This window comes from Epinephelus fuscoguttatus, linkage group LG9 (genome assembly GCF_011397635.1).
Source record: "Epinephelus fuscoguttatus linkage group LG9, E.fuscoguttatus.final_Chr_v1".
In the NCBI taxonomy this organism is placed as follows: Eukaryota; Metazoa; Chordata; class Actinopteri; order Perciformes; family Serranidae; genus Epinephelus; species Epinephelus fuscoguttatus.
In genome coordinates, this window is record NC_064760.1 from 33788128 (window position 1) to 33814838 (window position 26711).

At 42.1% G+C, this 26711-nt stretch overlaps 3 protein-coding genes across 3 annotated transcripts; all 3 read left to right on the forward strand.

Annotated features, from left to right (window-relative positions):
* The first annotated feature begins 598 nt into the window (after positions 1 to 598).
* On the forward strand, positions 599 to 14678 carry ube2d2 (ubiquitin-conjugating enzyme E2D 2 (UBC4/5 homolog, yeast)). Its single transcript, XM_049585581.1, has 7 exons — positions 599 to 871; positions 2683 to 2746; positions 8017 to 8048; positions 8396 to 8473; positions 8670 to 8775; positions 9234 to 9327; positions 13319 to 14678. The coding sequence occupies exons 1-7, from the start codon at positions 848 to 850 to the stop codon at positions 13362 to 13364; spliced, it is 444 nt and encodes a 147-aa protein (XP_049441538.1). The 5' UTR covers positions 599 to 847; the 3' UTR covers positions 13365 to 14678.
* Positions 14679 to 15975: 1297 nt separating this feature from the next.
* Positions 15976 to 20109, forward strand: zgc:110843 (uncharacterized protein LOC541492 homolog). Its single transcript, XM_049585582.1, has 3 exons — positions 15976 to 16168; positions 17522 to 17724; positions 19166 to 20109. Exons 1-3 carry the CDS (start codon positions 16081 to 16083, stop codon positions 19253 to 19255), a joined length of 381 nt encoding a protein of 126 aa, XP_049441539.1. The 5' UTR covers positions 15976 to 16080; the 3' UTR covers positions 19256 to 20109.
* A 1484-nt stretch (positions 20110 to 21593) lies between these two features.
* cxxc5b (CXXC finger protein 5b) lies at positions 21594 to 24366 on the forward strand. The gene is made up of 2 exons (XM_049585577.1): positions 21594 to 21919; positions 22757 to 24366. The coding sequence occupies exon 2, from the start codon at positions 22953 to 22955 to the stop codon at positions 23844 to 23846; it is 894 nt and encodes a 297-aa protein (XP_049441534.1). The 5' UTR covers positions 21594 to 21919; positions 22757 to 22952; the 3' UTR covers positions 23847 to 24366.
* The last annotated feature ends 2345 nt before the right edge of the window (positions 24367 to 26711 follow it).

Genomic DNA, 26711 nt, shown 5'->3' on the forward strand with positions numbered 1-26711 from the left:
TCAACTATAGTAATTTAATTCATAGTTTGAGAATGAAGTATAAAATATAGCCAAGCAGGATGATTTCAAATATAATTTGTGAGGTTTTGTGTAAACTTAAAGGGGAATTATTCCTCTGGTCTAAGACAGTTCAAAAAATTTGAGTAAACACGAACAACTCTCCCCAAAACCAAAAACTAGAAGCCTAAAACTCAGATGTTGACACTGAGTGCAGCCAGGGGAATGTTCTGAGTATGTGGGTACATTTTCTGTTTTAGAATAGAGAACTCTACAATAGAATAAAGCTCATTTGGGTGTAAAAAAGAAAACAAACATTCTGTGGGTCCACAAAATCAGTCTCCCATTCATTGTCTATAGAGCAGCTCCAGACTTTATACTTGATGACATCACACGTTTGAGACTTGCTAGACTGGTTTCTAGCTTTGAGAGAGGGCAGCTCATGTTCACAAATATTCACTGAACTTTCCTAGGCCATGGAAAAAACAAACTTGATTTATTAATTTGGATGATATTCCCCCTTTAATGTTTTAGTCAGTTTGTGTCAATGGCGATGGGGCTTTTATTGTGAAGAGTTGAGTTCGGAAGTGTTGTCGTTGTTGCTGCTGGCAGAACACAGGCCGCAGTGATTTGGTAGCCGCTGCAGTAGGAGGAAGGACCGCGGTTCTACCCCTTCTATCTTTCAGTTTCGTCTCGCAATTTTATCGGTGGTGCTTTCTGTTAGCGATCAGTAAATTAAGTGTACAGTAACGGTGTTCTATGATAACTAACTCGTAGTATTATCAACGGACAGTGATACCAATCGCCATTTTAATCGCACGTTTTCCCTGACAGAAGCGCTAGCACAACAATGGCTCTGAAAAGAATTCACAAGGTAAGGAAGTGAACGACGAGGCCCGGGATTTCGCAGTTTCGTTGGGGATTTAATCCCAAGGTTGCCCATCTGACGCCGGTCTGTCGGGTTTATTAAACTGAGAATACTACAAAAATATTGCCTAAATAACTCAGGCTTGGTTTCAACTGCCAGCTAACGGTCCCTGAATAGCGAGTGACGACAGTGAGAGCAGCAATGCGCCGCCTGCCTATGTTCACCAGTGCTACTACAAATGGGCCAACTAAGCCGTTAGCTACAAGTTACCGTTATGAATGTTGTTCTTGGTTATGTTACATATGTTCCCCATCGATGTAATTAACATTGGATATGACAGAATGTTTTAGCTAGCTATGCCGCTAACTATTTAACGGAATGGTATTGGCATAGTGTTAGCTGGTTCTGGCTAACATTATCTATCCCGGTGGTATGCTAACTCGGCTAAGCTAAAGGGTTCCTCTGATCAAGCTAGCTTACTACAGTAACGCCACATCTTTACAGTAAAATAACGTTAACCTAAGTTACTATTTGTAGGTGTTTTATGCTGTCAAGTATCTCCTTAATAGTTCTCCTATACGTTAGTCAAGTTAGCTAATATTTTTTGTTACAGTTACCTAAGCTCGCTCGCTCCTTGATTTGACAGATAAGTTATCCGGCTAGCGGTGACGCTAGCGTTAGCCTAATTTAATGGCACTCTCGCGCTTATTTTGACCACTGGTTAATCATTTCTTTCTCCTCTGTGTTGTTAAATGTATGAAATTTCGATGTTTTCAATGTTTGCCTGTAACGTTATGTATAATTGTAGCAACCCAGGGATAAGGATGGATGTAACCTAACTGAAGCTATCGTATTTCTAATCCCTGTTTTTTCGTTAACGTTATCCAGTCTTCGCAATGCATAACCTCAAGGCATTTCAAGCTGTCACGGAAAATTATTCGCGTTATTGTTTGTATTCTGCATTGTAATTGTTAATACTCGACAAACGAGCAATGTATAGGGAAACGCTAGTGATACAGTTAGCTCTGTGTCGCTGTGGTAAAAACAGGCCCCACGCGTTGTTCGCCTTTGATGCCATGTTGGTGACGGCAGGCGAGCAGCAGGTCATTACCATACAGTTTGTTTGCTTGAGTTAGCTGGATGTTGTGTTTTGTCTTGTTGTTAATGGCTCCAGTAGTAACTTTAGCCCGTCACAATGTGGCTGGCCAGCTAGCATTATGTTTCTATGCCTTGACATCGATTGCTGCTGTCGAACCAGAGCACCAACCATTGACGCTAAGCTAACGTTTGCACCATAACGTTACACAGGGTTACACACAACGAGCTTACACACACCGTGTACCGGACTGACTTCGGGAAAGTAAAACCTCTGTTGTGTTATCGTCGTGATCTCAGTTTGGCTGTCACATGTACTATCCGCTTTACCTGGAGAAATGCTATTATGTAATAGCGGTCACTTCAGTAATCAAAGCTCACGGTGCTACTGTAGTGTTATGTTAGTGAGGTTAGGTAGTGCTTTTTGTGTTGCTACCGTTGCAGTGAGACTTTGTAGTAATTGCAGCGGCCTTCATATCTGTTTACAAACAATGATCTAGGCAACTAGATAAAGGGCTCATGCTGGGCCTGTTAAGTGGTATTTAAAAAAAACATCAGATTATTACTAGCAGGTAATTAAAATATCTGTTGCCAGGATTTTCAGTTTTGGTTATGTTTTTGTGTTGGCCTCCCCATATCTGTTATGCAGGTAATTGTTTGTGGAAATACTGCACCATATTGTGTAGGACCTGATCAACTGACTTGTCATTTGTTTGTCTCAGGAGTTGAACGACTTGGCACGGGATCCACCAGCCCAGTGTTCTGCAGGACCAGTAGGAGATGACAGTAAGTTCATCATCTGAACCAGGCATGTCCAAAGTCCAGCCCTGGGGTCAATCGTGACCTGTGGACAGATTTTTAACAGCTGGCAACTTTTCTGTAAAAAACATACCACATGTGGTCCGCCACACAGTATTGGTTAATCAGGCGAGGTCACTTTGCATTTTTCCGTTCACCTCACAATGGCAGGACTATCATACCGTTTGCAGGCTTGCACCAAGTAGCATGTGCAGTGTCTTTTCATAAACAGACTAAACAAGCAAACAAACAGGTACTTAACAGCACACCAATCATGTAGCACGTATGCCCACAGCAAAGAAGTGTAAAGTTGACAGCAAGGGCCACCGCTTTCAGGAGCAGTGGAAAGTTGAATACCTTTTCACTTAAAGATGAAACAGTTGCATTTTTCCCATTTTTTCAAAATTAATTTTTTAATAACCCATATGGTTTATTAAAAATCTAAAATTACATTGTCCTGGTAGATGTGTATGTTTAGGCTTAAAAAAGCAGTACTCTTGAAACAAATTTCAGGTTTACCCCTCCCTTATTTATGCCAGATCATTTAAAATACAGCTCAGCCAGCATAGATAAATATTTATTGGTTAAAATACTCACAAATGACACAGGAAGAAAAATCTTACAGTCTAATTCATTACAGAATATGTAGGATAAATCTTTCACCATCCAAGATAGCGCTGAATTAACCCTTTGGGTTAAATTGTTTGATTATTGTGTTTAGTTTAGATGTGAAAAATTGTCTGCAATATTCTGATTACCACAGACTGCAGCTTAAATACATAACGTGTCCATGCTGAAGTCTTGAAACTTTGAAAAGAAATTTCAAACATCAGTGAAGGTGCTGACTTGATGTGTGGAGTCCAGTGCATTTAACTAAATTAAGGAAGTAGCTCTGTTTTTTGAGCAAGCAGATCCAGGAAATACCTGGACTACCTTATGTGAAAATACTGGGTTATTATAAAAGCATAGTATTCTAAACCCTTTTGCTACATGTCTGTTTCACTTTTGCTTTCAGGGCACATATAAGGGGAATTCTCATGTGGCTAGTGTGTAATTGTTTTCCAACATGGGAGACGCAGATGCAGACTGTGATTTTTATTCATTAATCACGTAAGACAATTTTATCCGGTAAATACAGACCCAAAAGTAAAGTTCAGAGAGCATTCATGAACTGAATTTTTCTGTTAACTAAAGTACATGTGATTAATTGCATTTCATAAATACTGTAGATATTTCCTTGGAAATATTTAATCTGAAATGTTGTCAGTACAAGTCTAACTAGCGTCAGCGGCTTCTGTTAACAACTGTTATATAATACAGGAATATATGACCATTTAAGATTAAATAATACTGAACCTAATAGATTTTTTTTTTAATCTATCAAATAGGGCTGACCTGCTTCGAGGCTTTGCGCGTTGCCATGGTAATCACCATTCAAATCAGTATTTAAATGCTTCAAGAGCTATTTATATGCATTTCCCCAAGAATCTCAAATCGCCCTTAAATTAAGACATAGCAATCAAACATTGTTTATTATTCATCAACATTAATTATTATTCTTCTCAGACAAGGCCATTTAAACATAGTGTTGTTTTTTTAACTTTGACTTGCTCCCATCTAACGTCAGTCACCAGCAGTCCAGCGCTACTGAAACTGGGACAGAGTGACAGGCTTCCAGATGCGTTAGCAAGATGTCAAAAAGTTCAAGCATTAGGAATAGTTTCAGTATTTGTGAGGACGACCCCCCCCCGAAAAAGTCACTTTCCAGATATGTCAAAGGAAACTGGCATATCACAAATTTACAACGAGCTTGGCATATCACCTGAGAACTGTAAGTAACAGCGTAGCCATCTTGCAAAAAAAAAAATTAAGAAATTCTGGCTTCCTGTTAATGCGACCTGCATGCTATTAAAGTGGCTAATTGTATTTTAGGTGGATACATGGAATACTGCCATTGGAGAAAAAGACTGACTTATGTTCTCGTCTCTCACTTTACCCCCCCCCACCCCCCCTGCCCCCAAGCTTTGATTAATCGCGTCAATGTCCAAAAACTGATGTTCAGAACAGCCCTGGTATCACACATATTGCATCTTAATGCTTTTTTATATTATCCCACCAGGACTGCAGTTAATAAATGACAGGTTAGCTTTTAAATTTGTCACTGTACATTGACAGAGGACCCTGAAAGTATTATTAGTTTTAAGAAGAAAAAAAATATTTACAATTTACTGTATTTTAGCAGACTTCTGGCTGTACACAGTGTGTCTTTGTGATTATCTCTTGCAACCAGCACTTCAAAGCTCTCCCTTTTAAAATCCCAGCCAGCCACCGGTGTCTCCGCTCTGATATTCTTGTTCTTCAGGCCATGATGTTGCGACTTAAGTTTTAGCGTGTCTTACATGGTAGAAACCACAAGAACAAGTCTCATTGGATGATAAATTCAGGCATCCTAAACCTTTCTTTGTTTCCAGGCAGCGTTTTAGAATATATATTGACCTTTATATTGTTTTAAAATGATCAAGCAACAATCGATTTGGGATGGTTTTTTTCTGATAGTATAATAAGCCTGCTATGGTAGTCTGATAGTTTTGGTTAGGGTTGTTTAATGTATTTGTGTGTATGGGGATGGGCACAATATAATGAACGTTCCAAATTCTGGTTTTGACTGCATAAACTTGAAAAGTTGATCTATATTTTATTTTTCCCCCAACCATACCTACTTGGCTATCTTATATTTATTATATATAAGGAGGATAAAATATGACACATTTTATATGCAATAGGACCTAAAAAGGCTTTAGGCCAAAGAATAAACATGATGCAAGTTTTGTGAATTTTACTTATTCAGCACAATGCACAGACAAAGACAGCTTTTAACTAGCTTATATAGTTTCATCTTCATGTTGAAGGAGATGTGCAGTTTTCATTGGTGGGTATTTTTATGACTATTGTTCTGCTCTGGTGATCTACTTTCAATGAGCTGATGTTTATACTGGCAGGTGCATTACTCCTCCCTGGTGTTTTTTGTACCACTCACTGTAAGTAACCCAAACATGAACCCTCGTGTTGACTGAGAGCCAAATCTATTCTGACTGAAGGTAGCTTGCTGCTATTAACATAGTAGCGGCAAAGGTAACAGAGATATGTTGCTACTCACCCAATGTAGGCACGAGGATTACATGTTTTCAGAATCCAAACTGTGCTCTTCATCATCACCACAGTCACATTCTGTTTGGGTCAATCTGTTATTCTTATAGATATTTGATTGTCAATTCTTTGTTGTTCTTTTTCAAAAGCAACGTAGCATTAAACTTTAATTCCTGTGACGTGAGGGTCTTTTACTGTGTTCATTGTAAAGTAGTCACTTGTCTGTGGTGGTGATGCATTTTGAAATTTGGTTTATACATGAAGAAATAGTCCTGTGAATCTAACAGTTTTGCAAAGTGAAAGCTGTGGTACAGTTGATTTGCCATATTTAAGTTGTAAACTCCATTTTACCCCGTGTAAGGGTTCACATTATCCTGGTGTACTGATAGAGTGGTGAGAGATCTTTCCTTCATGTATAAAGAAACATAGTCTTCGAGACAATTAGTGATAACATTAAACAAGTAACGTGTAGCTTGTGTCCCAGTGACATCCAGTAACTTGTTTTCCATGTCATTACCAACAAATCTTTAACCATATGAGTACTTTAAGCGTCCTAGCTTTAAATCAGTTTTATAAACTGTGCAGGCATATTTGAACAGCTTTTTGTGCCATTTAAATGTGAAAGCTGCATGTATTCTGCAGAGTGTGTGTCTAGGGATTAAATCACACCAGTGTACAGGCATTGATAAGACTAACTGCTTGCGTCCGAGATTTAAAACAAATCTAAGAAATCTGACAATTTAAAACTCATCCAAAATGGAGATCAGCTCCAAATTACCCTCTTTACTCCCAATTCATTTGTTATTTTTAAGATGTTACACTCAGCATATTTGTACATCTTTAGCATGTGTGTGGCATGATCAGAACAGACAAAACAGCAGCAGCAACATTGTGCTGTACATGTCACTTCCTGCCATCCAACATCAAATAAACCGCTCCACTATAAACTACAAGAAAGTGTTTCTCGTAACATAATTGCTGTGGTTTACTTTCTTTTTTTTTCAATGTGACATTTGTCCTCAGACCTCAACAGGAAGCTTGAATTAGACAAGTTTAAATGCTGCCAGTTCAAATTCTGATGGTTTGTTTTTGTTGTCACAATGTGTGTTGTCCAAGCTTTTTAGAATTATACCTCGTGTCAGGATAGCAGTTTCCGCTCAAACAATAATTCTGATATTATTCATTTAAGAAGCAATGTGAGTCTGCTACCATTATATGACTGTTGAGCATTTACTACTGTGGAAACCCCTCATAGGCCCCTTATCACACCTATCCAGGTCAAACTGATCACTATAAGCGCATGATTTTTGTAACAGATTATTGTATTTTTTTTCTTGTGCAGAAAATTGATATTTGTATATTTAATTAATACATCAATATAAAGTAATGAAATGGACAGCTTTTCTATTTACTGAATTTTATTGACTGTTTAAAAGTACAGGACAGCTTTGTCATTACATGGCTTCTACGTGAGCAGACGTTATCGACCCACCTGACGAAGGCGAATTCAACCACAGGGGCTTTCCTGATGTACATTTGTTTTCCGTCTCCATCACTAGCAGCCATAAGCTTCGAGGAGACTACGCTTTTTTTATTGAGAGAAAATAACTTTCTTTTTCTCGTCATGATTTAAATGTGTATGCCGCATCTGCCTCAGGCAGCCAACCAGATGCAGACAGGTTACCGCGAGGCAAGATATTGTGTTAAAGTAAAAAGATTAAAAAAGTTTTAAATAGTTTTCCCACATGTTGTCATGTATGAAAGACCCAAAGTGAAAACTGTAAGTGTACTATTTGATTATTAAAAGCAAATTATTTCAACAGCATTTGTATAGGAATCATTCTGTCCCCAGCCTTCCCATACACACAAGTGGTTGATTGCTTTAACCGTGACCACTATAAGCAGGTTCCCCTTTATTTAAAAAATGCCGCCTCCAAGAATATCTGTCCTGGGTTGCACTTCATGTAAGAGCCTGTTACTCAACTGTACAAATAAACAGGCACACTTCATGTGGCATTATTTATTCTAACACTTTTGGGCCATGCGTTGTGTTCTCAGTGTTTCATAACCAATGTCTCTGTTTTTTTTTTTGTTTGCTTGTTTTTTTGCAGTGTTTCACTGGCAAGCCACAATAATGGGACCTGTAAGTATTCACTTATTATGTTGTACTGATTAAGTCACGACTTCTGCTTAAGTTTTTGCTGGGAAATAACAGTCACATGTGGTGACACAATGTTGTTGTTTTACTCTAAAACCCTGCAGTCTTGACTTTGAATTTATGTGTTCTTCAAACAACTTAAACACAATATCTGATAGGGCTAAGTAAACCGAATATACAACTTAATACATTTGTTTTGTTAAAAAGATCAACTTTTAGTCATACGACAGCAGCCCCAGCTTTTAATTTTCATATCCCATTTGTGGGCATTTATTTGCCATCCTTGCACTTCAGTCAGTAATGAGATGACTGGGCTTCTCTCCTTGCATTAGAATGACAGTCCTTACCAGAGCGGGGTTTTCTTCTTGACCATACACTTCCCCACAGACTACCCCTTCAAACCGCCAAAGGTAAGCAAACACATAGACGCATACAAAGAAACAGAATACATAAACATAGTAACAGCGAGGCACTCTATGTGCCTCGCTGTTACTGCCTGCTAAAACATGCCAAAGCTTTACATCATTCAGTTTCCTGTTATTCCTCTCACCTGCCCCTCTTTCTCACCCCTCCCCCCACACTTCTTTTCTCTCTGTCTGTTTTCAGGTTGCATTTACCACAAGAATCTACCACCCAAATATCAACAGCAACGGCAGCATTTGTCTTGACATTCTGCGATCACAGTGGTCTCCGGCTCTCACCATCTCCAAAGGTAGACTTGTTTCTTACTGGCATTCAAACTTTTAACTGCACATATGGTTCCAGATAGACGGCAGATGCTACTGCCTTTATAAACAGTGTGGCGAGAATGAAAGAACCGGGGAAACATGTTGGTTTCCTTTTTAGATGGAAATGCTTCCCACAAACAATACATTGCAACATTTCTGACACAGAGGTCCTTGTATTAAACTGGAGTACTCTCTCTGTAAATGTCAGCTTTAGCCCTTTTCATTCAGTGCTTATTACTGGACATGCTGTTTACAGTGGTGTCCCTCATGCACAAGGGTTTTTCTTTTTAAACCCCAATTCCACATATTATCAACAGCGCTAGAGCTGTGATGAGTAGTCTGCATGACTTACATCCAAGGCTCATCTGAAGGAAAATGACATGAACTCTGAAAATGTCTGTTTTTATTTGTGAATACTGATTGGTAAACTGGTCCATTCCAGTCCTCCTGTCCATCTGCTCTCTGCTGTGTGACCCAAACCCGGATGACCCCTTAGTACCTGAGATCGCCCGCATCTACAAGACGGACAGGGAAAAGTAAGTGATCAACTTCACATTGTTTTTTGCATCATTTGGGTGTATTCAGATTTGTTTCCATGGCTCCTGCCAACATGATGCTTTGGAAAGAAGAAAGCTAGTTTTTCCTTGTATGCCTTCGTAGTGAACAGAGTGTCTAAAAAAAAAAAGCAAACATTTTCATGAATTGAAATAAACGGGGGCCGCGTTTAACCACAGCAGAACTATATCAAAACATCCATTTTCAAACTCTCACACAACTCCTACACTATAGTACAAGTAACGTTTATCCAGTTGTATGCTCACTAAATCCCAAACACCTGCATTTTTGCTCCAATATTACATTCAAAACATGTTAGTACAAACAGTCAGTTTGTATGCTGCTCCTGTGTTTTATATGGTAACGTTTTAGCAAAAATGCATGTGTTTGGAAAGTACTGCGCATACAACTGGATAAATAAAACTTGTATTATACTGCTGAGGGTAAGTGTTTGTAAAAGAGTATTTTGATAAAGTATTGCTTCTGGTAAATGTGGTCCACAGTGACTTAAATTCATAAAGAATGTTTCCTTGTTTTTGGATTCTCCATTCACCGGGGAGGCATGCAAGAACAACAAAGTTTTCTTAACGAATTCAACGTAACAAGCAGTGAGTAATTGATATACAAATGGTCACTTTGGGGGTATTCTTTTAAGTGTCAGACGGGCCTCGGTGGAGCCATGCTAAGGCCTGTTCTGATTACAGTCAGCATCACAAACTGGCTACTGATGGACAGACTCCATCATATTTGATTTTCAAAACATTGTTATTGGCACAGAGTGTGCAGCAATCATAGGGGAGGTAACAAAAATTTTGATTTTGATTTCAGAATAATTTAACAAAATTCACACCAATTAGCCAAACTTCTGTGATGTTGACTTCTACATTGTTTGAAAGCCAACATACACAAGGATAGCTGGTTTTAATCATGCGCCATCGCAGGTTAAATTATGGAAACTGGCTTTAGAAGCATACAGGATGTTCAAATGTAACACAGACACTGTAAGTATTACGCCTGCTTTTAGCGCTGAATCGGTCACCTGAATTAAGGTAAATTTCTGCCAGATCGATTTTCATCTTTCATGCAGATTGAGGGGGCGCTCTGTGCCTAGTTAATCGCTTGAATGATCAATGATCCGGCTCTCGGATGGATTTCTGGCAGGTCCGAAAATTTTGGTCATCCATCTTGCAGTTTGAGCGTTACCACGGTCTGATTTCCTGCATGACTACTGTTAAGGCCAAAACACACCGGCGGCGTCATATGACGGCGGCGTCATATGACGGCGGCGTCATAGACGCGAGTAAAGTGCCGCCCCCAACACACACAAAAAGCATCGCACTGCAGGGCGTCAACCGGATTTCTATTGTACACTCCAGTCCGCTAGGCTGGGAAGTACAAAATAGCGCTTTTTCAAGGGCAGCGACGCTGGAAAAATGGAACAATAGCGTAAAGTGCCGCAGTGCGGCACGTCGATGCATGTCGAGCCGCCGCCGGTGTGTTTTGGCCTTTACAAGATTTGTTATTAAATGTGTTGAGCTTGTTCTAATATACTGGAGTAATATTTTACCTGTTAGGGCTGAAACTGTAGTCGCGAGACTGCTGTGATATAAAACTGAACTTCACTGGAGATATTACAGTTGCATTGTCTACATGTTCCAGTCATCTGTGGTGCCGTATTTTCTTTGTGTTCTTCCATTAACAGTAAAATTGCACAAAGTATTGCTGCCTTTTTCTCTTTTTACAATATTGGGGATGCAGCGGTCTTGTTTACTAGGCTGTCTATGCAGAACAAAGATGCAAATACCTTTGACATTGGTGCTGTATGACCAGAGATACCTATTTGGTGGCCAACTGGTAACAAACGATCTTGAATTGCAGTGTAACAGTTACCTTAAATGCTAAAATCAAAGCGTGTCATTTGGCGGTTTTTTGTTGCAAATGAGCAGAGAGATCTGGGCCCTGGCAAGGTGGGGGGGAAGTTTACCACAATCCATTTACACATACTACCCACACTGATATGTGATACAAAGCTGGTTGGAAATTGGCAAAGTGTCCCTTTATCTGTGAGAACCCACATCATGGCTGGTCAATTGATCCATACAATTTGAGCATGAAATTTTAGATTGCTGCAGCTGCACAGTTGCTACAGTTCAGTTTGCACTTCAGTGTGATTTATTTGTTGGTGAAAGATTTGATAGCAAGATGCAGCTGTTTAAAATGGTAATATACAAAAATGTGATTCACTGATAAAATAATCCTCTACTGAGCTCTTAGATTTGATATGTGTCTGTGGTTCATGCATTTTCTTATCCAAAGATTTATTTTTTTTTATCAATACTCAGCATTATTGCTGATATTTTTTCTCTCTTCCTTACACACGATTATGTAATATACATTACTCACAGCCTCCGCCCAGTTACAGTTAGGAGTAGGGGGCAAAAAAACAATACATTTGTGTGGCAATATTGTTTTGATCCTCGGTCACCAAGTGTCTGTCTGATTATCTAATTAATATTGCACATACGAATTAAACTTTTGGTAGCCTACCAGAATAATAAAATCAATTTTGAATCCGTTAGATACATTTCTGCTGCAATAAAAGTGATTGACTTGAGATTTTTATGTTGTTACATAAAACAAATGTTGACCCTTTTTTTCCTCTGGGAATGTAATTTACAGTTGAAAAGGCAATAGATCGCACTATATTGCATAATGTGACATAGTAAAATGTTTAAAATCACAATAATATTGCATTGTGACTTGCATAATATACAGTGTTGCATGCACTTGTCCAGCAGATGAAAATATCAGCAGCCAAAATATCTGGTGGGAAATATGCCAAATAAATTAATAAATTCATTTACAGCATATTAAATACCCTGGTATTGTGTGACTATTAATTACCAGTTGATCTTTTTATCCAATGAAGCCGTACATAGTGTGTCCCTGCGTATTCAGAGTATACACCACATTCACAAAGGTCACAGTCTTCCTCCTACGCCCAGGCCACACTGTCTGCGGGAGCAGCATTGCTCAGACGCGGCATGGCTGCTACTCAGCTGCAGAGCGTCTAGAGAACAGGAGTCTAACCTACTTTTTCCACATGACGTGTGGGTTTCAGCAAAGATAGAAAGTGAAAATTTTTTTGCTAATCAATTTGACATCATAACACTTTTCAGTACAATGTCTTTATTTGTCACAGGCATGTGAAAATATAAATATTTATTTTTAACTCACATCGTGTTTCCACTACAAAATAAAAGCCCTTTGACAACGTTTCTGTGGACAACTCCCTTCATTTGTTCACAAAAAAAAAGCTTTTTATTGTGAAATATGTGCAGGACCATGTTGTCAAAAGACCGACTTTTAATTGTGGAAATACAGTAGTTGAACTAGCTGGCAGCGCTGCAGCAGTACCACTGCAGCAACACTGCCAATACTCTGTGTACAGTGTTGGAGCAAAAGAAAGGCAGTAATTTGACTGACATTTTATTTTTTTGCCTCTTTGTACTATTTGGCAAACTCTGGTACGACATATCACACACACCAACAAGCTTAATAAACATAATCAATACAGTGAGAATGGCTATCATTTTGGTTGTGCCGTATCTGTGCTTAAACTGTTCTTCGTGTTGCTAATTGGCCAGCAGCACTGACTCCTGGCAGTTTGCTGCAGTGGGAAGAGGAAATAACAACAAACCTGCTGAAAAAATCGGTGCAAGATGGCAGAGCTGTATGTGCCCTTGTAGATTGCCAGCCAGCTGGCATCTCTGCTGCTGCTGCTGCTGCTGCAAGTATAGCAGCAAAACTTATGATGCACACATGGAAATTATTGGAGGTGACAGTGTCGCAATGTCCCTTCAGATTTTTTTTGGTAATAAAATGTGACAAAATCCTAGTATGTTGGTCTTTACAAGGCTAAACAGCTAACAACTGTCTTCTCTTTCTCTGTCTCTCTCTGCTTGTTCACAGGTACAACAAAATAGCTCGGGAATGGACACAAAAGTATGCAATGTAGTGTTGGGGTAGAATCATGGCCAACCACCTCTACGAAATAAGGTTAGGGGAGCTTCAGATGTAAAGAGAAAACAAACAAAAAACCATTCAAACAAATGAAAAGTTTAAAACAAGATCTTGTTGGTTTCCATTGGAGTGCTTTCTTTGAGCCACGCCTCCCCTTCACCAGACTACCTGTAAAACTCCCTCTGCCCCACCTCCTCCCTCCCTCTCTTTCTCTCTTCTTTCTCTCCCTCTGTTTGGCTCTGTCTCCCTTCCCCACCCTCCTCCTCCTCCTCCTCCCCTCCTGCCTCTCAGCTCACCTGCCCACCCTCCAGTGTACATATTGTCAACTTGCAATGGTAATACCTATCTCCCCCTACTCCTTTTTCACCTCCTCCTCCCTCGTGACCTCTGGCCCCGTCTCCTGACTTCTGTATTCCGTTACATTTTGTCACCATGCAGGTTGGACTGTTGCGGCCCCCTCTCTAACTCCTCCTTTTTCCTACACACACCTGCATCCTCACCCACCCTCCCCCGGACGTTAATCACTAAAAGCATTCCTTTGAGCATCTGTAAAACTTTGAGGGGACCTTTTTTTTCTTTATTTCCCTATTTTTTTAGGGGAGTGGGGGGCAATAAGACGGAGGGATTTTTACACTCTGCATCCTTTCTTGTTTTGTTTTCCTTATAATTCCCATCTGTAGAGGGTACAATTCAAGAAAGCAGTTTGTTTTCGCACGCGAGTCGAAGGGCACTCTGTATTTTATACAATGAATACTTAAAAGAAATCATTGCAGGCTATGTGAAATGGAAAAAAATGCACATGGCCTATTTGGGCTTCTGTTGGATTCTATGAAAGGACTTGAATTTATCCCCACACCTCCTGCTCCTAACTCCCCTCCTCCCACCCCACCCAAGTTGACCCCTTTGTACACACACATAGACACATGCACGCACAATTGTAACCCCATGTCATCCCTACCACTACCACCAACTTTTCTTTATTCACAAAGTGGAGGTTCTGGACCAGGTATTTAAGCAATTTATTTTTCTTAGTTTAACCTGTGTTTTTATCCCCTCCCCCTCCCCCTCCCATAACTCTTTAGGTTGCATTTTTTTCCTTTTTCTTTTTTTGTTTTCTTTTTTTTTTTTTTGTTTTTTGCTATTGTTAAATTAGAGGCTAACATCTTAAATGGCTATGGGACTGGCTTGGGCTCTGGGTGCGAGGAGAACCCACTCTTCTTGCACAAAACCTCTGTATATTGAATTACCTGAGAGGCTCGTTGAGCTTTGTGTGTTGATTAAACTGTGTAATAAAAACCCATGATTCCTGTGTTGACTCATTCTCAGGCCCTTTTGATGACATGCAGAGGTCGGAAGGGCACATGAAGCTAGGTCACAGCTATGACCCGTTTTTACAGGAAATTCATAGGATGAATAATACCTGCCAATACCACATGGTATTGCTGTTAGATGGTTCAATACTTAATAGATATTTGGGAATGTCTGGGAATGTCTAGTTCTTTTGAATTGCTCTGAAGTAATGATTACAAGTATGGGAGATGTAGTTCCATGTTTTCTGTTTGAAACTGAGAGTAGAGAAGTGAAACTGAGCGTAAAATATGAGTTTAAAGGAATTAAAGAGAAAAATAAAATTCATTATTTCATATAAGACCAAGAGGTCACCTTTTGACATTGCACTTAAATTTCCAGTGATTTTTTTTTTTTTTCCTTCCTTCAGATGTTTCAAAATGGTTTAAGTGTCCATGGTGGTGGGTCATAATGTTGCCCTCTGCTGGTGCTTTTATGTCATTTGAGTGCATTAAATTTCAGTTTATTGGGATTCTGTGTTAATACATATAGTTGATAAAAAATGGACACAGTTTTTAAGGGAAGTTTATCAAATTAAATCCACAAAGGACTGCTGTGGCTCGTCATCTCATTTACGTGGTTCAAGAAAAAGGGAAATGGGACTCGCCAAAGCTCGCAGCCATCAAGATGATTCTCCTCCAGTGAAAACCTATCATCATGCACCCACGTTCATTAATAAAGCTTGCGGACGCACTACCAGCAGAGCAAACTATTTGCTATACGAGGCTGTGAAATTTGGCTAAAACTCCGTGAAAAGCCAGTATATGGACATTTAGATGAAAATTAAAATGTCACTTTACATGGGCAGCCCCCTTATTCTAACATGTCTCCACTTTGTGCGTGTATAGCCCATGTTTGTGCGTGTGTGTGTCTTTCGGACCTGTGTGTAATTGACAGCAAGAGTGAAAAAATTTAATTTCCCCTCAGGGGGATTAATAAAGTATATAAATTAAATTAAAATTAACATCAAATTACTGTTCTCACTGTTAAGAATGAAATTTACAATTAAAGTAAGTAAATAAGATTTAACACAAGCACGAGCTCTTCGAAAATGCTAACGTGTAACCCGTGATATTTAAAATATGCGGGTAAAGAACATTAATGGAACATGAATGAGATACATTGTAGTTGTAGGAGTAGTCCAAAACAGCATTAGAGCGAAGCCGGAAGTTCGTTGAGGTTTACTATCTTGCTCTGGCAGCGCATCACCCTCCCCTCCTCACACCTGATTGGCTGCAGCACAGTGACGTAGGATGCCGAGGGCCGAGCTCGGCGCTTGTGGAGCAGACAGAGTTCAGATAAGACTCCCCGGTTGACCTTGCTGCTGAGCGCTATCCACAAATAACACACCGTCCACGGAAAACATGTCAACCCCAGGTTTTCCATCTTTGCCACAGTTGCCAATGCCTCCGCTGCCCCAGGCACCCAGCTCGGGACTCAGGATAACAAAAGGTAAAGTATTGAAGCTAGCTAAGCTAGCATTTTAGCATTAAATGCGTGTTGTGTTTTCGTTTGTCACTCCATGTAAACTCAGCGTGTCTGTGACCTAACATTACCCGAGTCGTGTAAGAGCTAACAGTACGGTAGAAGATTTTTTGTATGCTACAGCGCGGCTTTATGGAGACTACTAGTGAGTTTAATACACATGTCTTTAAATAATTATCTAGTTTCTAAAAAAAGAGTTACTCATTAGCTACTGTATCAACAGCCGCTCCTTAACGTTAGCTGGCTAACAGCCACTCAGCTAGCTAACTGGTCAGCCAGCCACATGTTGTGTTTCCAACTTTAGACGGTCACTCAAATAGTTTGGACCATCAGCCGAGGCCATACTTGGAGGCGATCCCATCACCTACTGTAGGAGTATCGTAGTTATCATTACCTCTAGCCTCTCTAGCAAAGCAGCTAATCACTGAACCTGCTGATCCAGACCGCCAGCAGGCCCCCCTGGTCCTCTTGTCTGAGGACTCGACATCATGTGATGCTCAGTGGACCTGGATAATCCTCCTTGCAAAAACGGTCACAACGCAAAGGCACCGCGCATAATTTAGTTTTGTCTGTATCCAATAGACAGGCCCTTCCTCTGATGATGCAACATGGCGAAGCTGTAGGGAGAGAGATTTAGTCTTGATCCAGGATGACAAGTCTGTCTCTAAACTTGACAAATCTGCGAGGCATCAAAAACCTTAAAATTCGTTTGTTTCTTCTCAACTGGTGAAAGCTGGAAATAGGATTTAGTTTCTGTTTCTATGCATCACCAAAGTGTGAACCAGTTTAGATCACAAATTGATGCAATGTACAGTAAGGCTACGTGAGGGAGGATATTTGTTTTTAGTGAAACAAATGTCGACAGGCTGAAATAGTGGAGCAAATACTGCAATTATGACTTACAGGCTTTGAAGAGCCTTGATCTACAGAAACGTACAGAGACCATAGTTTACATAGGATTAGTGATTAAGTGCTTATATGGGCAGTTGGATACCATAAACCCTGAAGTCACTCAGACTGCTGTGTAACACAAGCCAGTAAATTAGACATGCAGTAAATCCTGTTTTTGTGTAGCCTGTTGTTGACCCTGCGTCAGAGAGGTCATCTCTGGTTACAATCAAGACTCTGGTTGGTGGTAACACTGATTTAAATTGCAATAAATTTGGGAGGTGTTTCTCATTTTTTGTCCACTCACATTTTATAGCATACAAAGAAAAACTGGCTGTAACTTCTTCACTGAGCCGTAAACAGACAGGTGTATTTTGGCAATAAAGCAGCCTTCTGTAGGCACATCGTGACTCACTCTCTGTCTCTTTCCAGAGCATTTTATAGTGGCAGTGCCGGTCGCGGTGGTTGCAGCTGTCGGAGGTTTCCTCGTCAGCCATTACCTGAACGGGCGGAGCTGTAAAAAGGGCCTGGTGAACACATCGGTCAGCAAAGATAGCCCCAAAGTGGTCCACAGCTTCGACATGGAGGACATCGGCACCAAGGCTGTGTACTGCCGCTGCTGGAAGTCAAAGAAGGTCAGGCCTCAGCAGCTGCTTCAGAGGGATTTATAATTACACTTAAGCTTTGAGTACCTGGTATTTGACATGCTAAGAGATCAAATCTACCCATCAAGGGTACAAAACTATTGTAACTACCTACCTCAGACTTTTCACACATGTTGCATTTCTGTTCACATCTCAGTCAGTGATGTCACAGCCAGGCTTTGACTGCTAAATCATCAGTATCAGCACCACTTTCAACTCAAAGAGCTCCGCAAACCATATCAGAGGCTGTTAGTAGTGTTGGCTAAAGTGCTAAACAGGAGTAAATTAAGCACTTGGTAACACTGATTTCTAGCTTTTGTAAGAAGAGAGTGGGCAGCTACCATTTTGTGTAGGTGTTATATTTTAAAATTATAGACCCAAGTGGTACTTGGAGTCCTCGAGATGTTGGAAAATCCTCTGCATGAACAAGATGTGCAATTTTTCTATTGAACATAGAATAAGAACAAGGAAAATCAAAGGTTAAGGCATCACCAAAAGCTCCAGTATGTAGGATTTAGGGGCATCTATTGGCAGTAGGATTGCAACGATATGAGATATTCTAATACGATGACATTCTCGGTAAATACCCTGGTTTAAGGGTATATGCTATGACATGATTACTATTCTCTTTATCAGTTACAGTGACCTTTAAAGCATTGAAAACAGAAGGGTTTTTTTTTCATAAATGGAAACTTGTAACTATCTTTAATGACAGTATGTGATAATAGTCTGAGTAGGAAAAGAGATGCACACATGCAGGTGAGAATCTCTGTCCAGTTGCATATGTTTTTCAATATCGTAGATAAGCAAATGTACACTATATGATTTTCGTACTATGGTATACTTTTAAACTGGTTTACTGCTGCTACCCTATAAATGGTATGTAATATTTATGTCAGTGTTTTCATTAGTTTATAATCACCTGACAATATTAGTCGTGTTTTTGTTACCTTAGAATGAGCTGTTGATGAGTACATACGGTACAGGTCCTCTTCCAAAGAGTCTGCTATGTTTTCCTACAGTAGCCCAGAACAGACAAACCAAACACTGGCTCTAGATAATGCCGTTAATGTTTTCACGTCAGTCAACATTGCTGTCCTACAAGCTTGGCACATGGTAGATGATTTAGTTCTACATCCTCAGCGCTAGATGCCCCAAGTTTGCCGTGTTAAATAATTTGACTCTTTATAACCACTGGGGATTAGAAGACTAGAATAAAGATAAGAACAGTCTTCGGTCAGGGTGATACAGTTAACATGTCTGCCCGAAAGCTGATTACAGTGATCTTGTTTCTCTGTCATAGCTTCAGGTGACTTTGGGGAGATTGACTCAGCATTGGCTAACAGTGTTCTCTCATATCATAAAGTGCAAAGGGCGTCGACTTGATAAGAGCGACTTGTTTTCCCACTAACACGGTGCGTTCTGCTTACAGTTCCCTTTCTGCGACGGAGCCCACACCAAACACAACGAGGAAACCGGGGACAACGTCGGACCGCTCATCATCAAAAAGAAGGATGCTTAAGCCACTTAAACCTCACCCCAGTTTGTCGAATCATTTATCATCATCATCATAGCAGTGTCACACTGATGGTTACGGCATGATGCTGTCACAATTGAACAGTGGATATTCTTCATAGCCCAGAACAAAAACTCAAAGTGCTGAAAATGTTGTGAATTTTGATTTTATACTTTCACAGTTTTTTTTACATCAGCCAACATGACTTTGAAATCAGAGGTCATTCGTGGAGCGACAAGGAAGGGACTTTGACAATCAGCACCGTCAGACACGGAGGTACTGTGACTGCACGGCTGGATTTCAGCCTACTTAGTGTGTAGTTTAAATTCTCTCTGACCTGATTGAAGTGAAATATTTCACCACGCAGGTACCGTACCTTCACGTCTGGCGTCACCTGTGTCCCCTTCCTTCTCCGCTCCTTCAGGTGGGAGCAGGTGGAGACACAATGAACTTGCAGCTCTTTGCCTCAGTCAATCCAGTATTTCATTTAAATTCAGCAAAGGCCTTACAGTAAAATCTAGAGGCCACGCCCCACAGTCTGAACGCACACATATGAATGTTCCACGTTATGATTTTTGCACTAAGAGCTGCTTTGTTAAACAGAAGTTTAAGTTCTGTTTTTGTCTTTAATGAAATAATAATATCCAATCTTAAGAGGTGTTGAGACACTACCTGCTGTTTGTAACCAGTGACTGTCTGCTTTCTGAGAAAACTTGTATGTAATCTGTAAAGTGTGCAGAACTCTGCTTATAAAGGATATATTTTGCTTTTTTCATTAGATTTATTTTCTACTGGCTGCGGTTTGTCTGACTTGATTCATTGTTCTGTATATTGTGAATAAAACTAAATGAGTGATCTGATTTGTCGGCTTTGTGGATTTATTTTCGGGCATTTCTCGCTACAGGGCCAGGGGCCAAACTCTGCATTTGTTTGTTTTTAACCACAGGATCAAATGCGCTCTGCTGAACAACTTCACCTCTGTTAGCAGCCAGGCAGAGCGGTGTGTTTATGGATTAACAGTGGACAGGGATAATGAGTAAACAGCTCTGTGTGGTGACTGCAGTGGGACCTGTATATGTGTGTGTGTGTGTGTATGTGTGTGTGTGAGGCCTTGGCTGGAGGTGAGGGGGGCTGCCGTGCTGCAGTGTCCACCAGCACCAGTGGCCATTTTAAGATGTGGCAGTATTTGTGGTGACCACTAGAAGACGCTGTGTTTACACGGATAGTCCAGGCCAGACAGTGTACGCGAGTACGGTGGGCCCCTGCTCCCATAGTGACACGCACACGCACGCACGTACACACACAGACACACGCACGAGGTATCTGGCTGCGTGCCAGATGCAACGGAGGGCTCTCACAAGAGGTGGAGTGGACTCCACCGTCCCCGTGTGAGGAGTCACCTTTAACAGACAGCTCGACACCGAGAGGGAGGGAGGGAGGGTATCACCGGAGCACAGCGACATTAGCATGGAGGCTAATCATGCTAACACACTGTGACTGCTAAAAGACAAGTGATGTGATTCACAGAGCGAGTTTGTTTGGTGACAAATAGTTTTTATTTTTCAACCACTACATTTTTTTAATTTAAGAAGAGACGACTATTAATGTCGACCACATGTTACACAGAGGCCAACATAATGCCCTTAATGAATAACAGTATACCTGTAATGGAAAGGTATGTGACATGGACTTCCGGTTTAGATACAACTTATAATTAAGACTAAAAATATGCTTTTTTCCCTTTAGCAGTTATTAATTTTATTTTACTGCTTTTATTATCTTTTCTTATAGTGCATTTTTAAAATATATAACAGCATGTAGGCAAACTGAAAATAAAAAATACTTTTTTTTTTTTTTTTTTTTAGCAATATCTGATATATTTGCACTATATTGTGGTTGATAAATGTGCTGTTCCAGGTAAACTAAAAGATGAAGATCCTATCATCACTAATTTGCCACTGTATACTTAGCTGTGTGTTTTAAATTAGGCTAATTATAAATTAGGTATTGACTGTAATTCTGGTTCCACTCTTCACAGTCTAGATCCCATGTTTTAACACATAACCCACGGGTTATTTTATTCACTAAACAAGAATTGTAAATGCAATTTTCATATGCCAGTTTATTAGGATGGAGCTTTATATGTATTGTCATAACATTAGACAGCTGTAATAAATAATGTCCACGTCCTAAAAAATAAATTAAAAAATGTTGATAAAAGTTTTTATTTATTAATGTTGCTGTGTTTACATGTTGGGTAAATATTTATATGACATAGTGATAATAGGTATCCCTTGGTAGTAACGCCCATCATTAACACACTGGCTGTATTGGAGAGTGGGACAGACACACAGCCCGTTAATGCCGGCTTTAATTTTTCCTCCTATAATATTGATACTGACAGCTGTACGTGTATGTTCAAGTGTTCCTGTGGATATTATGGGGTCGCTCTGACCACGGTCTCGGCTGCAGAGTCCACTTCGCATTTTGAGCGACGCCCCCAAATTCCGTGCAGAGTGTTTGCAGACCCTCCGGGACGGAGAGGTGGAGGAGGAATCGGCAGCTCCGCCGTCCATATACACTACAATCACCACGCCATTAGTTCATGACTTCATCATATGTTTGACTTCATCATATGTTTGACAGGAGAGTTTGGACCGTATTTAGAAGGTAAGGGGAGACGTTTTACCCATACTTCCTGTTGATTTTCGCTGTTTTGGTTTTGTCGCCTTTTCCTGCGCGCAGCGCCGTGTCGCAGCGACCACTCGGACTGTGGTCAGCTCGTCGTGGCGTCGGTCGAGCACCGTCTTCTTAGGTAACCTTAATTACGGTGAAATGATCGATCGGGTTTCCCAATCGACCCATAAAAGGCTTCACACTGTTGTCCTGTAACAACATATATGTCCCGTGTTTAATCACTGGAGTAGATTTGCTACAAATGTGGACATGGAATATAGCCTGGTCTTTTTTTATCCACAGCAACCGCATCGTTGCGCACCTCGCTCCTCGTCGTCGATACCAGACAAAAGACAGCCTGTTTTTTTACGGTCCTCTATTTAGTCTTCCTCCGTGAAGCTTAAGCTTTGGCTGGCACACATAACAGCAGTCGTCAAAATGTATTTGAAAAGCGCGCTCCACATTTGACCTGCGCATATGCGCATATCTTTGCATATTGTTGTCGCTCTGTTATTGATTGCATTGATATACCGTGAAATTCTTAAAGGGATACTGCCTCCTGTATGCGGAAATCATGGGCAAGCCATGCACTGTCTCATATATGGCTCTGATCATCTCTATTCAAGCTGTTTATTTCTGAAATGATATACATATATGTTGTTTTTCTCTTTAAACACAGATCCTCCACACTCTGAGTCTCTGACAGTGTTTAGTGGCGCTGGCTGAGAAATATCTTCCAGTCTAATCTCCTCTGTTTACTCTCTTTCTGTATCCGTCTCTCCAACATTTCTATTCTTAACCTTCCTCTCTTCATCCCCCATTCATTTCTAGCTCTCCAGGACTCTGAGGCTGCTGCAGAGAATGGGAATAGGGACACAGGCCAAGGCTTGCCATTTTGGCTGAAGTAACAGCAGGACGGTTGTCAACCCCGCATCGGCTTCAATCCCCTTCTCCCTCACCTCTCCTCCCACACACACACATACACACACACACACTAGGACAGACACCCCCACACACAGCCACTGCTATGTCCACTGCCGTAGACATCGCTGGCCCTTCCTCCCCAGATCAGGCCCACAGCAGCGCTAAAATCCCCAATGAGCCACTGAGACCCAGCCTAAAGCGCTCCAACCACCCCTACAGCCTCTCCCATTACATCTCCACCCCTTCCCCAGCCGTGGATGTCAAAGGCCTGATCCAGCCCTCCCCGACCCAGCAGCGGGCCGCCCAGCCTGCGCACACTAAGCCTCGCCGGGCCCCCTCCTGGCCTGACATGTGGGAGTCACCCAGCGGGCTCCACCTGGCCCACGCCGCAGAGCTGCTGATGCGCGCCGGGCTGCTGGCTCTGACCCCTGCCACCACAGAGCAGGCCGGCCTGGGTGCACAGAGCAGCCAGCCAGCTAAAAGGGAGGCTGCAGAGGCAAAGGGGGGGAACGGGGATGGGGAGGGAGGTGGATCAGGGCCTGAGGAGGAGGAAGAGGACTCCTCTGGATGTGGCACTGACTTCCAACCCTTCCTGGGTGCCTGGTTCCCCTTCAGCCCCGCTCTGTTCCCCCTGGCAGGCTTCCAGATGGGGGGAGGCCACTGGAGGAGTGCGGCCATGGGTGCTGAGGGCATCGAAGGGCTGGTGGCCGAGGGCTACTCTCCTGGCTCTCTGGGCGGGGGCAGCGGAGGGAGGAGGAAGAGGAAGAGGTGCGGGGAGTGCGTACCTTGTCGGCGTCAGACGAACTGCGAACAGTGCAGCAGCTGCCGCAATCGCAAGAGGGGACACCAGATCTGTAAATACAGGAAGTGCGAGGAGCTGAAGAGGAAGCCGGGAGGTCCTGGGTTTGAGAGCAGAGTGTCTGGGTTTGATCTAAGGGGCTCCGACTTTACTTTGGGTCTGGCACAAGAGAGAAGCAACGGCGCCTTGGACGGATAGTAATGTATGTGGTGGCAGCATTTGTCAGAGGATCCTGGTTGGATGATTGTTGAGGAGCTGCAGTTTGACAAAAACACACAGGACACCATGTTAACATACTCGGACTGTGGTTCAAAGATCCTCGGATCTTGTGTTTAATGAGGAGCTGCAGCTCCGTTTAAGAATGTCCACACTCGTTCCCATCCTTTCTTTTGACAATCAGTGAATTGGAGAGGAGAGAAGGATACCAATGTGTGTCAATATTTAGGTGACGACAAAAATGCTGTAAATAGACTGTAAATATCTGGAAAACATTATGTCTTTTTTTACATCCCTTTCCAGTTTGGATGTATTGTGTTTCAACATTAAAAAAAAGGAGCCAAATGTTTTGTTTCTAATGGGGAGTTTTGTTTCTGTTGTTCTGACGTCACTGCATCAGTAAGAAATGAATGAGTTCAGCCTAGGCTAAATTATTTCATGTGCAACTTGTACTGTATAGCTCTGTTTGCCCTTTTGAAATAAAAGAAATTGGCCATGTGCACTTGTCTACAGGCTGGGTTTATACTACATTTGTGTGTGAGTGTGTGTGTGTGTGTGTGTGTGTGTTCATATTTAATTGGGTGTGTGTGTCTGTTAGCCACCGTGTTTCTGCTCGTACACATGCACACACGTGTGTTCATGTGTGTGTGTGAGGTTGTGTGGATTATGAGTCACCTAATGGTGTGGCTGAGAGCCTTATCGCAACCCCACAGACACACACACACAAACACACCTACACGCTGCCTTGGCAAGTCCAGTGCATGCACTCGAACACACCTAACCTGACGCGCACACACAATCACAAACACTCCGTTCACACACTGATGCAATTTCCCTTTTTATTCACAAGTGAAGATCATATATAGACACACACTCTCTCTCTCTCTCTCTCTCTCTCTCTCTCACACACACACACACACACACACACACATTATAAACAAAATACACAGCCAGCTGGACTGAGGCTACAGGGTGGGTTTTTGCTTGTTGCCGTAACGATGGCTGATGTGATAAGACCTTCTTCCTCGGCGCCACACTCCAGGGGACCGCAGGGAAGACGTAACCATGGCAACGGCCGGCCCGAGGTGTCACGCTATAATTGGGCCACGGCTGCACTTCCTGTGTGCCTTCAGTCAGGGGGATCGCAGAGGGACTGTGCGTGTGTGTGTGTGTGTGTGCATCTGTGGGGGTGTGGGGGTTGTGTATGTGTGTGCGTCTGTGTGTGTGCGTGTTTGTCAGGCAGGGAGAGAGAGAGAGGGAGAAAGCGCAGCACGCCAGCCAACGCAGGACACTGCCAACTCATGGAGAAAAGCAGTGAGCTCCAACATCATGCTATTGCAACGCTCCCACTGAATGAGGAACACACAGTCTTTTAGTTAAAGTCCACAGTCTAGTGTTTCTTCATCTCCCAGACAAAGGGGGAATTTCAAATTCTTGGATCTGCAGCTTTTTTTTCCCTTTCTCTCTCTCTCCCCCTCTCTCTTCGGTGCCTTTCTAGTGATTTGGAGCTTAATCCCCCCTCCCTGTTCTCGTCACGCATGCACACACACACACACACACACACACACACACACACACACACACACACACACACACACACACCGGAAATCTGTGTCACCCGCTGCCCAGCAGGTCCAGTGACTCCCTGAACGCCTGCAGTCTGGCTCCACTGGCCTGCAAGATGGCAGGAGAGAAAGGGAGGAGGAGGAGGAGGGGGGGCAGAAGGAGGGATTGAACGGAGGACAGAGAAGTGGAGGAGGAGGGGGGGAAGGGTTGAGAGAGAGAGAGAGAGAGAGAGAGAGAGTTGGGGGAGAGGGGGAGGTGGAGGAGGGGGTGGAAAGCGGATCTAGGGAGAGGGTGAAGGGGGGGAGAAAGAGACGTGGTGAAGGGCAGAGAGGGAGAAGGGATGAGAGGGGGGTAAGAGAGAGTGGGTGAAACTGGGAGAGATGAAAAGCAGGCCACAGGGGGAGAGAAAAGAGAAAGAGAGAGATATGCAGGGAGGAGGACGGGGAGATGGACAGCAGGGGATGAAGATAACGTGGGCCAGACAAAGAGAGAAAGGAGAGATGAGTGTGAGATTCCGAGTGCGGGCGCAGTGATGGAGGCCGAATGAAGCGCAGCGAGACAGGGACGCAGGGAGACGGGGGTTAATGACGGATGCATTGTCCAGATAGCCGGTGTGTGCCGTCACAGACCCCCGTGGAGCTTACATATGTTAGCACCAGCAGCCCTGCCCACTCTGGAGAAAAACTCCTCTCATACACACTGCAGTGGAACAACCTGCCAGCCCAAGGCAACCTGCGCTGGAGCTGGGCGGACCCTCGCTCACGAGCCAGACCTTTGAAATTTTGGCCACTGCGTCTGCTCGGAGACACTGTGTCTCATTGTGATTTTTTTCTCCCTCCATTGGCCGTATCCCCAGTGTTAGAAAATGTGTAACAGCTTTGCAGAAACAGCATCTTTCTGAGATCATTCCTCATTACGCCTCTGTTATCCATTTGTGTTCACTTTTATTCACATGGGAAACACGTTAGTCCCAAGCCCAAACACAATGGCTTCTTACATCTCTGAAAAGCTCAGGCTCATCTGCCCTCAGGTTGTATTTTGGTGACACTGGGGTCAAAGGGGACCCTTGACCTTTGACCCTTAAAGCTGTTAAAGGTGGATTCAGTATAGATGGACTTCTATAAACAACACCATCTACTTCTGCTTTGGGCTTATGCTGCCTATGAAAGACAAACCCAAAGACTATTAAATACCTTTAAGATATAACATATTATAGTCCTTGTGAAATTAAGAAAGACTTCTCTACCAGAAATTTAGACGCAGCCTGTCTAAATGAAATTT